The sequence below is a fragment of the Hyperolius riggenbachi genome, chromosome 2 (assembly GCF_040937935.1).
Source record: "Hyperolius riggenbachi isolate aHypRig1 chromosome 2, aHypRig1.pri, whole genome shotgun sequence".
NCBI lineage: Eukaryota > Metazoa > Chordata > Amphibia > Anura > Hyperoliidae > Hyperolius > Hyperolius riggenbachi.
In genome coordinates this window covers 71,818,866-71,834,903 of record NC_090647.1, presented here as the reverse complement: position 1 = coordinate 71,834,903, position 16,038 = coordinate 71,818,866, and the positions used below count along the sequence as shown (strand labels likewise).

General features: G+C 43.7%; 1 protein-coding gene across 3 annotated transcripts in view; it reads right to left on the bottom strand.

The window, feature by feature from the left end:
- The window catches only part of ELMOD1 (ELMO domain containing 1), a 168,972-nt gene that overhangs the window by 47,840 nt on the left and 105,094 nt on the right, over positions 1-16,038 (bottom strand). For all 3 annotated transcript variants that reach the window (XM_068266907.1, XM_068266909.1, XM_068266908.1), the window contains exons 3-5: positions 7,817-7,962; positions 5,715-5,743; positions 1,210-1,307 (exon numbers count right to left, since the gene is read on the bottom strand). In XM_068266907.1, coding sequence (XP_068123008.1) covers positions 1,210-1,307; positions 5,715-5,743; positions 7,817-7,962 — 273 coding nt within the window. The remainder of the gene's footprint in view (positions 1-1,209; positions 1,308-5,714; positions 5,744-7,816; positions 7,963-16,038) is intronic.

Here is a 16,038-nt window from a genome sequence, read left to right as displayed (position 1 = left end):
TTATTTCTTTTTTTTTTAATTAATACATTTGTCTTTTTTTCCCCCTCCCTCCCCCCACCAGCCAATCCCAGCGATCAGCTCTCATAGGCATCAGCCTATGAGAGGGGATCGCTCTCTGAGCCGCTCCAGGGGACAGCCGATTGACACGGCTGTCCCCAGTACAGCTCTGACGTAGATTGCAGCGCTGTACAATGTAAATACTGTAGACGGTGGTTTCGCCGGTGGTCTACTAGCGGCGATCACCCCAGGACTTGGTGTCTTTCGGCGTTAGGCAGTCCTGGCGCTGCAACCCTCCTGATGACGATTGGAGTCAGACGGTCATGAGGGGGTTAAACAATACCGTTGCCTGGCAGTGCTGCTGATCTTTCTGGTCAGTAGTGGCTGAATCACACACCTTAAAGAAGCCTGCAGCTTCTCTAGTCAGACTTTAGTCAGAAACACCTGATCTGCATGCTTGTTCAGGGTCTATGGAGAGGCAGAGGATCAGCAGGACAGCCGGGCAACTTGTATTGTTTAAAAGGAAATAGATATGGCAGCCTCCTTATTCCTTTCACGTCAGGTGTGCTTTAACCAGCCGGGCGGTATGGACGAGCTCAGCTCGTCCATACCGCCGGAGGCTGCCGCTCAGGCCCTGCTAGGCCGATTTCTATCAAATAAAAAGGTGCACACGCAGCCGGCACTTTGTCAGCCGCGTGTGCTACCTGATCGCCGCCGCAGTGCGGGCAGCGGCGAAAGAGGGTCCCCGCGGACGCATGAGCCCAGCGCAGCCGGACCAAACAGTTCTGGCCAGCGCTAAGGGCTGGATCGGAGGCGGCTGACGTCAGGACGTCGGCTGACGTCACTCCGCTTGTCGCCATGGCGACGAGGAAAGCAAAACAAGAAGGGCCGCTCATAGCGGCCTTTCTTGTTACTTCTGATCGCCGGAGGCGATCAGAAGTACGCATCAGGAGCGCCCTCTAGTGGGCTTTCAATGGCTGTATGCAATAGTTTTTTTTAAATTAAAAAAAACCCGTCCGGTCGCCAGCCTGGCGATCTTAATAGAACGCCAGGCTGGTTAATGAATGAACGGATTTGAATTTGTACAATATCAATCATCCAGTGTGGTCAGCAGAACACTTCTTCACACAACATCTGATTTTTTTTTAGACTAAAGAAAATATGAAGCAATGAGAGATAATCAGGTTAATGTAACAAGGCATAGCGTCTTACTGAGGATTGGTGTCCACATTAACATTTTTCAGAGTGAGTATGTCTTCTATTGTTTTCTCAATAGCATCAGGATGCACGGCCACAGCGCTCTGCAAAAGCTAAGAGACACACAAGGGGAAGTGAGTTGCCTGTTGTTAAATGAAGACGTGCAGAAGAAGATGAAATATACAGCTGGTCACCTGCAAATTCAATCTTCATGAGCAAAAATGTCTTTGACATAGCATAGCAAAGCTTCTAACAGCTAAGCCATTGAACCAGAAGCTGTGTTAGTGATTTGCTAACCCCAACTTATGCTTCCTGGATGAACCTAATTAGACTGGAGAAATGTTTTGCTCATTGCTATTCACTATAACCTTCTTGTCAATCAATAATGGAGACAACTGATAATGGTTATTTCCTATCCAGAGTGCTAAAGCCCTTCTAGGAAAAAGAGAAGATAAATCTGACTGTTCTGACCTAATCAATGGCTCCAGCGGCGACCACAGACCTCTCCTCTCCTGCAAGGCTCTCCTAGTGCCGGCTTCTGCTCAGGACACGATCAACAGAAGCCAGCACTAGGGGAGATGTGCAGGGGAGGAGAGGTCTGTGTTCGCTTTTGGAGCTATTGATTAAAGGGGCACTATGGCGAAAAAAATTGTAAAATTTAAATTATGTGCAAACATAGACAAATAAGAAGTGCATTTATTCCAGAGTAAAATGAGCCATAAATTACTTTTCTCCTATGTTGCTGTCACTTACAGTAGGTAGTAGAAATCTGACAGATGCGACTAGTCCATCTCTTCATAGGGTATTCTCAGCAAAGCTTTTATTCTTTATAAAGATATTCCCTAAAAAAGGATTTAAACAATGATGCTGACCAGCTTCCCTGCTTGCTACACAGCTTTTTGGCAGTTGGACAGAGAAACTACCACTCACTAAAGCTGGCCACTAACGGTCCAAAATCGTTCGAGCGATCAGAAATTCTGATCGGATTGATTGTAAATAATCTCCATTGGTGGACACAATCGATTATGAACGAGTGAAAAAAATGTTGCCCGAATGAATTTTCGTCTAACGAAAATTTGGATTATCTTGGTGGTCGTGATAGATAGGAAGCAATGATTGGTTAGTTAATGGTGTAGTGAACGATTTCTTCATCCGATCAGAATTTCTAATCGCTCGAACAATTTTTTGCTAGAAATTGGACCGTTAGTGGCCAGCTTAAGTGTTTTTGAAAATATATAAATCCCTGAGAATCACCTATGAAGAGATGGACTAGTCCAAAACCTGTCATTTCTGCCAGATTAATACTGCCTACTGTAAGTGACAGCAACATAGGAGAAAAGTAATTTATAGATCATTTCACTCTGGAAAAAAGTACTACTTATGTTTGCACATATTTTAAATTGTTACAATTTTCGCCATAATGCCCCTTTAAGTGAACCAAGCTGCCACTTCTCCTACTAATGCAGGGGGGCAGAGCAGAACACCTGGGGGGGGGGGGGATGGAGGAACAGGACAAACGAGGGGAGCGGGAGACACATGGTGGGAGCGCAGGACAAACAGGGACTGAGGGGAACACACTGGGGACAGTAGGGGATATACTGGGGACACATGGGAACAGAAGGAGACACACTGGAGACAGAAGGGGACACAATAATTGGGAGAGAAAATGTACAAGATATTTCTGAACCATGGACGCACCAGGTTTAGTGTATATATTTTTTTTTCCACCTGGCTTCTGTCCTCTAAACCTAGCAGAGTAGGACACACAGAGGATGGGGAGGGAGCGCAGGACACACAGGGGAGCAGAGGACAAATGGGGGAAAGAGGAAGACACACAAGGAGAGCACAGGTCAAACGGGGGACAGTGGAGGACACATGGGGGAGCATAGGTCAAACGTGGGACAGATGAGGAAACACAAGGGGAAGCACAGGTCAAAACGAGGGACAGTGGAGGACATATGGGGACAGAAGGGGACACACTTGGGACAGAAAATGGATACACTGGGGACAGAGGGGAATACATTGGGGATGGAAAGAGACACACTGGGGACAGAGGGGAATACACTGGGGATGAAAGGAGACACACTGGGGACAGAGGGGAATACACTGGGGACGGAAGGAGACACACTGAAGACAGAGGGGAATACACTGGGGACAGAGGGGAATACACTGGGGACAGAGGGGAATACACTGGGGACCGAAGGAGACACACTGGGGATAGAGGGGAATACACTGGGGACGGAAGGAGACACACTGGGGACAGAGGGGAATACACTGGGGACGGAAGGAGACACACTGGGGACAGAGGGGAATACACTGGGGACAGAGGGGAATACACTGGGGACAGAGGGGAATACACTGGGGACCAGAGGGGAATACACTGGGGACAGAGGGGAATACACTGGGGACAGAGGGGAATACACTGGGGACAGAGGGGAATACACTGGGGACAGAAGGGGACACACTGGGGACAGAGGGGAATACACTGGGAACGGAAGGAGACACACTGGGGATGGAAGGGGACACATGGGAGACAAAAGAGGACAAACCAGGGAAAGAAGGGGACACACTGGGGATAGAAGGGGACAATTTTTTTCCCCTGGATTTTGTCATCTAAACTCAGATGCATCTTATATGCCAAAAAAGTGTTTTACAATTCCCTTTACATGGATGATCTTACAACTGTTCTATATAGGAAGTGGCGGAGCAAGTGTTTGGCAAAGAAGAGATTACATTGTGCACGTTCCTGTCTATTCCAGCCTGTATGATACGGCGACAGGGTCGGATACATTTCACAACAAAGTTACATAATAATTCCTACCAGAAAAGCATGAACGTGATTTCTGAATGAAGCTGCCAGTGAGAGAAGCGGCTCCACTACGGAGCTACACAGCTTAACCAGCAGCAAGGAATTCACTTTTATTTCTTCCCCACAATCACCGCTCCGGTATTTTTAAGCCACTTCCCAATGTCACCAGAGGTAATCAGCTTTGCTGTGCTGGAAGGGAGTTAGGAGACTAATCTGTCAGGCTTAATACATTTCCTTACAGAGCTGCTTGCTGGTCCCCACGTGCTATTCTACAAAGTGAGACAAACCCTCATTTGTGCGTTTAGAACTAAATAGCTGGGATAAGAATGATTGCTGTCTACGCAATTGATAGCAGGACACCCAAATTTAGCAGTCGTACCCATACATTCAAAACATTTCCATCCAAAGAGTAACCGCTCTAAATGGAAATATCAGCAAAATGATTCACTTTATTGCAATGGTACATACAGAGCCCAGCCACTTTCACTGATATTTTTGCAGCTCTTTTGCGGTGTGATTTCCTGGACGTTGCCATTTTTCATGCGGTCCTTGTTTTGTATCGCGTAATTGCAATTTTCAGGAGATTACGGGGCATCACACCGCATGGGGACATCGCATGAAAATTGCATATTACCATGTTTGCTATGTGATTTCTGTGCACTCCCATAGACTATAGCACAATTGCAGGAAATTCAGAAAACGGGCGGAACCAAAAACAGCTAACCTGGAGGGGGGGGGGGGGGGGTCTGGTTCCTAGGGTTAGGTTAGGGGTAGGAATCAGAAAGGGGGAGGTTTCGGTAAGGAATCAGTAGAGGGAGGGCTGTGTGTGGGAGTAGGGTAAGTAGCAAAATATCAGTATCATTTACCGACATTTAAAGTGTACCAGAGCTGTGAATATAGTAAGAGACGATACTTACCCGGGGCATCCTCCAGCCCCATAAGCACGTGCGAGTCCCTTGCTGTCCTTCCGCGGTATGCCGTTCAGCTGCAATCAGCCTGGTAACAGGCTCAGTCGGGTCAATAGTGGTCTTCTGTGCATGCGCAGATAGTGGTCTTCTGTGCATGCGCAGAAGGCACTGACTGACGCGACTGAGCCAGTTACCAGGCTGATCGCAGCTGAACGGTAGACCGCGGGAGGACTGCAAGGGACTCACACGTGCTTATGGGGTTGGAGGAAGCCCCGGGTAAGTATCGACTCTTACTATATTGCTTTCCTTTAATATCATAATTAGCACTGCAAAATAGTAGAATATCTGTAAAATTTCGATAATCCACTAGCGGCTTTTTCCGGCGCCCACATTTCTGGATGCCCTTTTTGCATGTATGTGATGGGTGAATCTATCGCTATCCAATTAGGGAGGTATTCATACGCTTGGCACATCAGGCTGTAATAGACCAATGTATACCTAGCTTTATAATATTGCGCCTATGTTGCTATGAATCCTACCATGAACCTCTATATCTGGGAATGATGATACTTCAGTGCTGTATCCTGATCAGGCTGAATGTGGCTGCACACAAAGCAGTTATTCTGCTGTCTGTCTTATTTTGTTGCGATGCCTAGAAGGAGACACAAGGGGCTGGCCGGCTCACTCTGCAGCTGTGTGCTGGATACATATGCAAGCTGACATGCAGATGCAGGCTTCCCCGTTCTGCGGCGGATCTGTCTCTGCGCCGGAGGATTCTGATAGCGATGGAATGAAAGACTTACCTTGCTTTTAGAGGATTTCAGCGACGTTTCTATAAGATACAATTTGGAAATTATATTCCTCATTACTGGCACATATCAAAGAAATCTCTAAATATTTGTTAAAGATTATTATAGAGGCGTATTTCAAACACATGCATATTTTACATTATAGATAATAAAATAAAACAAATAAAACATTTAAATTAATATATAACGTTAATATGGTGTGAGGGGTGCCCAATTGCTAAGCTTCCCTTTCTCGGATACTCCAGATCAGGTGTTTTTGTGGCTACACATGTCATGGGTGTAAAGATCCTGATGGCCTCACTTGTTTTATGAGCCTTGTGAGATGGGCCCTCATGTTGTGAGGGTCACCAAGAAGAGTCAGAGGAAGGGTTGTGAACATTAAGGGGCCCAATAAAGATTTTTCTGAGGGGCCCCATGAATTGTAGGTAAACCCCTGAGAAAGTAAGGAAGAGCTAAGGCCTCTGGTATTCGTTGCCGTCTCTGAAAAGGAATTTTTAATAGCATTACTGAATCATGTTCTTACAATATTCTACTGGAAGATCCAATTTCAGAGATGACTTCTAAATCCCGATTTCCTCTTTAGATCAAGCCATTACTTACAAGGTAATTCCAGCTCAAAGTCCAAATAGACTTTGACCCTCCATGCAGTCAGAGTGAGATAATAGTTTCGGGGTGACTCAAGTAAACAGCACCATTAACCAGCTTGAGCGGTCTGGACGAGCTCAGCTCGTCCAACACCGCCAGAGGCTGCCGCTCAGGCCCTGCTGGGCCGATTTTAATGAAATAAAAAGCAGCACACGCAGCCGGCACTTTGCCAGCCGCGTGTGCTGCCTGATCGCCGCTGCAGTTGGCTTCAGTTGGCTGCATGAAATAGTTTTTTTTTTATTTAAAAAAAACCCTCCCGCAGCCACCCTGGCGATTTAATCAGAACACCAGGGTGGTTAAAGAATATGTTAATTTGAAAATGCTTTGAACCAATGTGACAAACCGATCAGGGCTATGTACTGCAGTGTTCCCACCTATACGTGTTGTGTATTCTATAAACAATGAATGTATGGTATACAAAATCAATGCTTTAAAAGTCTGTGTAAAGGGTTTCACAATTGTCAGACCATTTCGTCAACCATCACATGGACCATGTGATCTGTGCATTATGCTGCTAAGAATAAAATGAGGGTTATAAAACTTTTCTTTGGGACTTCCTGTTCAATGGCTGCCAACCACGGTATCCTGAGGGCCAGATCCAACAATCTGATTTTCCTGACATATTTCATCACAAAAATATTTGTACATCCCTGATAGGTGAACTTGCAGCTGACTGACTCCCTGTGCTGTAGTCCTACCAAAGTGCAAAGCCAAATCATATGTGGCTGTTTCCCTTGCTTACAATGACAGCTAAGAGCAAGCATTTTCTACAACGGAAGGTACCACAAATGTCAGGTGTTTCTGTACAGGTGTGGATGTAGAAGCTATCATTGTCATATAATACATACCGTATATACTCGAATACAAGTCGACCTCGTGTATAAGTCGACTCCAATATTCAACCTTCTTAAGCTGGAATTTTTTATTGACTCAAGTATAAGTCTACCCAGCAAAGTTAATGGCTGCACTTGGGGCTCAGGAGGGGTTAATGACTGCACTGCATACAGTATTGCAGACATTAACCCCTCCTGTCCCTTAAATGCAGCCAATACCTCATCCAGGCTCCCCAAGTGCTGCAATTATTCACTCACTTTAATGCAGCCCAGTATTTCTCCCCTGCCCCTTTCCTTGTTAATTGTTGTGGCCAGGACTTTCAGACATGTGTTTTCTCTGCATTTCCTTTCCTCAAAGTATCACTTACTACAGGGTAAATTGCTGCAAATGGGAATGTCACGATTAGTACACGCATAACTCGGTGTGGTCAGAGTTGCCTGTGACTCGTGTATAAGTTGACCCCTATACTTTTATGAAGTGAATCAGACCTACATTTTTAGACTTACACTCGAGTATATAGAGTACATATGGTGTAATTGTACTGGATTTGGGCACAGTGATCCAATACAGGTCTCTGGGCACATCAGACCAGCATAGTGTAAGGGGTTTGTAAATACCTATCTTCAGTGTCCGTCCGGCCCCCGGCTTGTTCTTGTAGCAGATTCTCTGCAGCTCACAGCGTCCGGTAAGCTTCCGAAAGATGAACTTGAAGAAACGCCAGAGACAAATACAGTAGAAGTAGAGCCACACCTGAACCACCATTCTGCAGACAACAGAAACACAACACCCATTATTGAGAATTCACAAACATTTACAGTCATTTCACAAGCACATTTTTACATTTAGAAGAACTCTGGTCTAATAAAAATGTAGACAGTAGTTTCTGTGTATCACAGACTGCATTTAGCCCACATTACCTCTTCTGTGCGTCTGTATCTTACCATAGACTAGACACCTGCACCCTAATGTTAAACAGATGAGCATTTTTGAGGACGTAATTGTTTTCTATACCAGCTGCTGTGAGCTCCTCTGACGACAGTCAGTGACATGACTATGAACTCTAAAGTGCTGCAGAAGATGTAAGTGCTCTATATAGATACATAATAATAATAATAATAATCATATTAAATAATATTATGGTAGGCCACTAGACTATGACTATGGTAGGATTAGAGTGTGAGCTCCGCTGAGGACAGTCAGTGACCATGTACTCTGTAAAGTGCTGCAGAAGATGTCACTGCTATATAAATACATAATAATAATAATATGGTAGGATATTAGACTATGACTATGGCAGGGATTAGATTTTGAGCTCCTCTGAGGACAGTCACTGACATGACTATGTGATCTGTAAAGTGCTGCGGAAAATATCAGTGCTTTATAAATACTAAATAAATAAAAAAATTAAATACAAAGTGTCATGGTAAAATCACTTGTAGTACAGGTGCAAATTAGCACTAATCCTATAAAGAGCAATAATAATATAAATCATTGAAAACACAGGTCTTCCTCTGCATCAAGAGTCAGGCTTAATAATACGGTGTGCAAACGCAGCACGGCTTCCACTGACTCCCATATTTTCTGGGGAAAAAAAAGTAAGCTACACATCAGCATCTTCTCCAGCCTCACAGGTTCCACTAACCGGATCTGACCTGCTCTGACATCTTCATCTATTGAATCTAAAACTTTTGTCTAGACCAGAGTTCTGTAAATGTAGCTTAAAATCCATAAATCTATACAAAGACAGAGAAGTTATATTTCGAGAAGAAGCGTAAAGACAGTGAATTTAAGAGTTACAGATTGCCCAGCCAGCTTATGGAGAACCAGAACTCCTAGGAGCCTGTAAGGGGCTAAAAAGGACCAAAAAGCCCTCTTACTAAAAACACTATGCAAACTATCTTGCCTTCTTAAAATAAAAGGATTATTCAGGTTGGAGAGAGCATATGAGGTCTCCCACAATGCATCACTGCTGAATATGCAAATCATCTCTTTATGCCCCTGGAAGCCAAACACACCTCCAGAACCGCTGGAATGCAATGATGTGTCAGCTCATTAATTGTACAGAGACACCTTAATCCAACATACATACAGACTGTTTTGGACTGGTTGATCCTCATCAGTGCATAGCATGGATTATTGTGGCTCTATGGGTAGGGCCTGAAACACCCAGAGTTACAAATTGCCCAGCCAGCTAATGGTGAACCAGAACTCCTAGGAGTGTGTAAGGGGGCTACAAAGGACCAAAAAGCCATCTCACTAAAAACACTATGCAAAAGGTATTTCTGATTATTTAGGTTGGAGAATATGAGGTCTCCCACAATGCATCACTGCTGAATATGTAAATCATCTCTTTATGCCCCTCGAAACTAAACACACTTCCAGTGCCCCTGAAATGCAAAGTGTCATCTTATTAGTTGTACACAGCCACATTAATCCAACATGCATACAGACTGTTTTGGATTGGTTGATCCTCATCAGTGCATGGCATGGATACATATAGCTCTATGGGCAGGACCTGAAACACTCAGAGTTACAGATTGCCTGTGCGTGCTGCTCATGGTAAACCAAAATTCCTAGGTGTTAATGGCTGAAAACCCTTTAAGGGACAATTTGCCTGTTCAGCAGTGATGCATTGTGGGAGATCTCATATGCTCACTCCAACCTGAATAATCACAAATACCTCCTGTTGTAAGAAGGCAAATCTTTGTTTTGAATTCAAGAGAGGAAGACAAGAACAATTGGTAGAGATAACGGTTGATGATATAACGTATCACGCATTACACCTCGGGGCTTTGGGGAGTCTTCCTGTGCCAGAACACGGGTTGGAGCCATGGAAGCCTGGACGCATTTGTCTCCAAAGCAATTAATCTTTATTAATAGGAAAGTGACATCCTTACAGGATGGATGAGGTACAGAAGCAAGCCTCCTTGGCATTCTCTCCACACCTCACTGGTGGTGAGTTGGAGAGCCGCCGCCGCCTCCAGGGAGACGCTGCTGCAGAGGCTGAACATTTATTGTACTTCACAAACATAAACAGCATTGTATTATTTACCTCACAAGACAGTAAATGGAAGTCCCTCGCTGACAAATACGTACAATTTGTTAGTTCCAAACAAATGATCAGCAGGAAGTAACTCTATACCTCCTAACTCAGTGTGTCATGACAGTGTGTCCCAAGTCAGCAATGTCCCCCAGCTCTGTGAGAGAACCCACCGCAGGGCTGTGGAATCGGAGTCAGAGAAATTTTAGGGTACCTGGAACGGAGGTTTCATAAACTGAGAAGTTGGATGATTTTTGTACCGACTCCACAGCCCTGGTAAGTTTTAGAATGAGGAGTCGGAGTAATTGTGGGTACCTGGAGTCAGTGGTTTCATAAACTGAGAAGATGGATGATTTTTGTACCGACTCCACAGCCCTGACCCACAGGCACTGGAATGTGCACTATCCATATCCTAGCAATGTGAGAACAGGTCAGCAGACACCATTAGCTCCACATTGTTAGGTCAGCCCTTAGCCCCCGCAATAGATATCAGGTCGGTGCCAGACCATGAAGGCAAAACAGGGCCAAATCAGCACCAGACCAGCAACATCACTTTGGCACCAGATTAGGCCAGGCTTCCAGCCAGCAACCAAGGCTAGGCCAGCACCAGTTAATTCAACACCAGCCAAACAAGGCCAGCCAAGTATAAAGTACTACAAGTAGGGCAGATAGCCAGTCCAGTAAAGATGAATAATACGCCAGAGGTGAACACACAGGGCAGTTTCTAGGCTAAATTGCACCCAGGTTGAGGGTGTAAAGATTGCACCCCCTTCCCCCCACCCCCGTGGACTCGTGAACCCTTACTCTTTAGGGACAGTCACACAGCCACAGGTCACGAGTAGATCTGCCTACTTATTAGTGACCAGCCGCTCATCCAGGAGGAAGCAGTGAGCAGGAAAACACACAGGCAAAGAGGGCCGGAAAGCCAACTCAATCATGGGCACCACGCACTGACAGCCTGCAGTACCGCTACAGGACATCAGGTGTCATCACGCGGTGGTGACGTGATGATGACTTGATGTTGGACGCAGGCAGCCCAGGAGGAGTTAAGGTGATCGCGCTGGTAAACTTCTTCCATTCGTCTGCACCGCACGTCACCAGCTCCCTAGCGGCTATGTCCCTGTGGCCCCCTTCCTCTACTTGCTGTTCTGCGCCCAGGGCCCGCACGTCCCGTGAAGCCCTGTGAACACACATTCTGCTTAAAGTGCTATGGAGATACCGTAGCTCTCCCAACCTCTTCCTAAAAAACACCAGTAATCTGTCTGTAATGTTGACCAAGTGGATAGAATACCTCCAGAACCTTTCATACAGAGCCAGTATGCAGATCTGAGGTTTTGACTTTTTTGTTCTGTTTTCTAGTTCCAAGGAATGACTCAGAAAACATTAGACGTAGGTTAGCATTAGAGCCAGAAACCTAAACGTTCTGGTGAGGTGTACAAGAAAACAAGCAAAGTAAGCCTTTCATATGACTTGGGTCACCAGAAGCGCTGTACAGAGTACATAATCTTGACACTAACTGTCCCTCAGAGGGGCTCACAATTTCGTCATAGATTAGGGCCTGTTTTAGAGGGAAGCTAGTTAACTTATCTGTAGAGATGTGGACAAAACCAGAGTGCTAGGAGGAAATCCTCACAGACACGGGGAGAACATACAAACTCCATGCAATTAGTGCCCTGAACACGAACAGGGAACCAAGTGCTGCAAGGCAAGAGTGCTAACCACCACATCACTGTGCTGCCCCACAGCATTTCAGGTTTCCTTTACTATGTCCTTTGCATTGGTTGCATCTGAGTCTACCAGAAGCGTCACGTTTATGACTTCTTATATGGTGAGGAATACGCCAGGATTTTGTACAATGCCCCAGTTATTATGGCATACACCAACAACAACTTATAGAATTCCAAAATATACTGTTCTCAGCAAACTAATGTCTTCAGGTCAGCTTTCTCCTCTTCATTCAAAAGGCGTAAAGACTTGCTTAACCTCCACCAATGAAGGCAGCAGATCCTCTTATGAAATAGGCTTAACATATTTACTTTGATCATGGAATTCCTTCAGTCTGAATAGTGGGAGAATTACAATTCTTGTTTTCTGAGAAGAGCACAACAACGTATGCAGCCTACTATTGTGTACCTTTGGTCTTTGTCTCTTAACATAGTACCCACTTAGTGTACAGATGACCACTAACGATACAATTTGCCAAACGATCGTTTACAAACAATTCTTCATATAAATGATCAGAAATGATTGCTTGGGACCACTAATGGACAACAATCTCCTAACCTTTCCGATCAGATTAATAAAATCATTACGATTTCTGAGCTTTACAGAAATGGTGCTAGGGCTGTATAAAATGAAGCCTTACCCTTAATGGCCATTGTATTAAGTCTGATACAGGTGCACTTTAAAGACTATTGATGTATTTCATATATATATATATATATATATATATATATATATATATATATATATATATATATATATATATATATATATATATATATATATATATATATATATATATATATATATTTCCTGTAATCTCTACATTGAGCCCAAGTTCACCACCTAACTTGGAAGTTATCTGCATGGAGTTTGTATATCCTCCCCATGTTGTTGTGGGTTTCATCCACACACTCCAGTTTCCTATCACTTCTCAAAAACACAGCTATCAAATAACTGGCTCCCCAGGGAAATTGTCCATAGACTATGTCGGGGTATCAGCATATCACTGGGGTATACACATGACTAAGATGGCTTACTCAGCATGCTTCATGTGGGTCGTTGCTCATGCCAGCATGTTAGCTTATTTAAAAGTGATCTCCTGGAATGCTCTGTTAGGAGAATTCCACATAGTTAAACACCCTAGGCTAAACATAACTGGAAGGGTGGGGCTACATACCAACATACAGCAATATATACTATAGATATATACTATACTATAGATATAGGAATTTTTTCTGATGATGAAACCAGGAAAAATACAATATAAGTGGATATCCTGAATAATGTACTGTATTCTACTATGTCACTACAGTGTCTCTTTAACCCTTTAGCAGCTAATTTATTTAGAGGCTTGCAAGTGTTCCAGGCCAATTTATTTTATTTATATTTGTTGAATTTCCTTGCTTCTAATTAGTACTGCTGTAATGTGTATTTATGGCCACTTGTCACTAGGGGGCAGTTTGAGACAATAAATAGGACTTCTCCTTTAAGTTTCTATGTCCTCTGCTAGCAGACAGACATCCAAACATTCCAAGAATTTACAGCAGAACTAGTACTGCTAGCTCTGGCCAAAAGCAGGGCACTATCTCAAACGAGATACAATGGCTTGCAAAAGTATTCGGCCCCCTTGAAGTTTTCCACATTTTGTCATTTTACTGCCACAAACATGAATCAATTTTATTTAAATTCTATGTGAAAGACCAATACAAAGTGGTGTACATGTGAGAAGTGGAACGAAAATCATACATTTTTCCAAACATTTTTTACAAATCAATACCTGCAAAGTGGGGTGTGCGTAATTATTCAGCCCCCTGAGTCAATACTTTGTAGAACCACCTTTTGCTGCAATTACAGCTGCCAGTCTTTTAGGGTATGTCTCTACCAGCTTTGCACATCTAGACACTGAAATCCTTGCCCATTCTTCTTTGCAAAACAGCTCCAGCTCAGTCAGATTAGATGGACAGCGTTTGTGAGCAGCAGTTTTCAGATCTTGCCACAGATTCTCGATTGGATTTAGATCTGGACTTTGACTGGGCCATTCTAACACATGGATGGGGTCATTGTCCTACTGGAAGGTGAACCTCTGCTCCAGTCTCAAGTCTTTTACAGACTCTAAGAGGTTTTCTTCCAAGATTGCCCTGTATTTGGCTCCATCTATCTTACCATCAACTCTGATCAGCTTCCCTGTCCCTGCTGAAGAGAAATACCCCCAGAGCATGATGCTGTCACCACCATATTTGACAGTGGGGAGGGTGTGTTCAGAGTGATGTACAGTGTTAGTTTTCCGCCACACATAGCGTTTGCATGTTGGCCAAAAAGTTCCATTTTGGTCTTATCAGATCAGAGCACTTTCTTCCACATGTTTGCTGTGTCCCCCAAATGGCTTGTGGCAAACTGCAAACAGGACCTCTTATGCTTTTCTGTTAACAATGGTTTTCTTCTTGCCACTCTTCCATAAAGGTCAACTTTGTGCAGTGCATGACTAATAGTTGTCCTATGGACAGATTCCCCTACCTGAGCTGTAGATCTCTGCAGCTCGTCCAGAGTCACCATGCGCCTCTTGACTGCATTTCTGATCAGCGCTCTCCTTGTTCGGCCTGTGAGTTTAGGTGGACAGCCTTGTCTTGGTAGGTTTACAGTTGTGCCATTCTCCTTCCATTTCTGAATGATCGCTTGAACAGTGCTCCGTAGGGTGTTCAAGGCTTTGGAAAGATTTTTGTAGCCTAAGCTTGCTTTAAATTTCTTAATAACTTTATCCCTGACCTGTCTGGTGTGTTCTTTGGATTTCATGGTGTTGTTGCTCCCAATATTCTCTTAGACAACTTCTGAGGCCGTCACAGAGCAGCTGTATTTGTACTGACATTAGATTGCACACAGGTGCACTCTATTTAGTCATTAGCACTCATCAGGCAATGTCTATGGGCAACTGACTGCACTCAGACCAAAGGGGGCTGAATAATTACGCACACCCCTCTTTGAGTTATTTATTTGTAAAAAATGTTTGGAATCATGTATGATTTTCGTTCCACTTCTCACATGTACTCCACTTTGTATTGGTCTTTCACGTGGAAATCCAATAAAATTGATTCATGTTTGTGGCAGTAATGTGACAAAATGTGGAAACCTTAACCTATTTTGGTTTCTGGACGTAGAAACTACGTCCAGAAACCATGTGCGCTACCGCGCGCCCCCGCGGCCGATCGCGCGCGTGCACGCGCACTCCCGGCCGCGGATTCGGTAGTCAGGGAATCAATGTATCGGACTATGAAGTCCGATCACTGATTCCTCTCCCCCGCTGAAAAAGCGACAGCTTCTCTCGGAAGCTGCGCCTTTTCTGGCCATTCACTGCCTGATGCGCCACTCTAAGCGTGTGTTACGCTTAGAGTGACGTCATGTAAACAAACTCATGGCCGCCATCTTGTGGCCAAAAAGTAATACTACACCTGAAAATAAAAATGAATTAAAATCAACACACATTTACATTATAAATCTATTGTTTACCCCCCACCCTCCCAAAACTACCCAAATAAAATGTTTACTATAAATAAAAAAAAAACATTACAATAATAAAAAAAAAAACATGTAAATATTTACCTAAGGGTCTAAACTTTTTAAATATCAATGTAAAGATGAAATATTTCTATATTTTTTTTATTTTAAACTTGTTAATAGTGATGGATGCAAAATGGAAAAAATTCACCTTTATTTCCAAATAAAATATTGTCGCCATACATTGTGATAGGGACATAATTTTAACGGTGTAATAACCGGGACATATGGGCATATACAATACGTGAGTTTTAATTATGGAGGCATGTATTATTTTAAAACTATAATGGCTGAAAACTGAGAAATAATGAATTTTTCCATTTTTTTCTTATTCTTCCTGTTAAAATGCGTTTACAGTAAAGTGGCTCTTAGCAAAATGTACCCCCCAAAGAAAGCCTAATTGGTGGCGGAAAAAACAAGATATAGATCAGTTCATTGTGATAAGTAGTGATACAGTTATAGGCTAATGAATGGGAGGTGAACATTTCTCTCGTGAAAACCACGGAACCTGAATGGGTTAAGGGG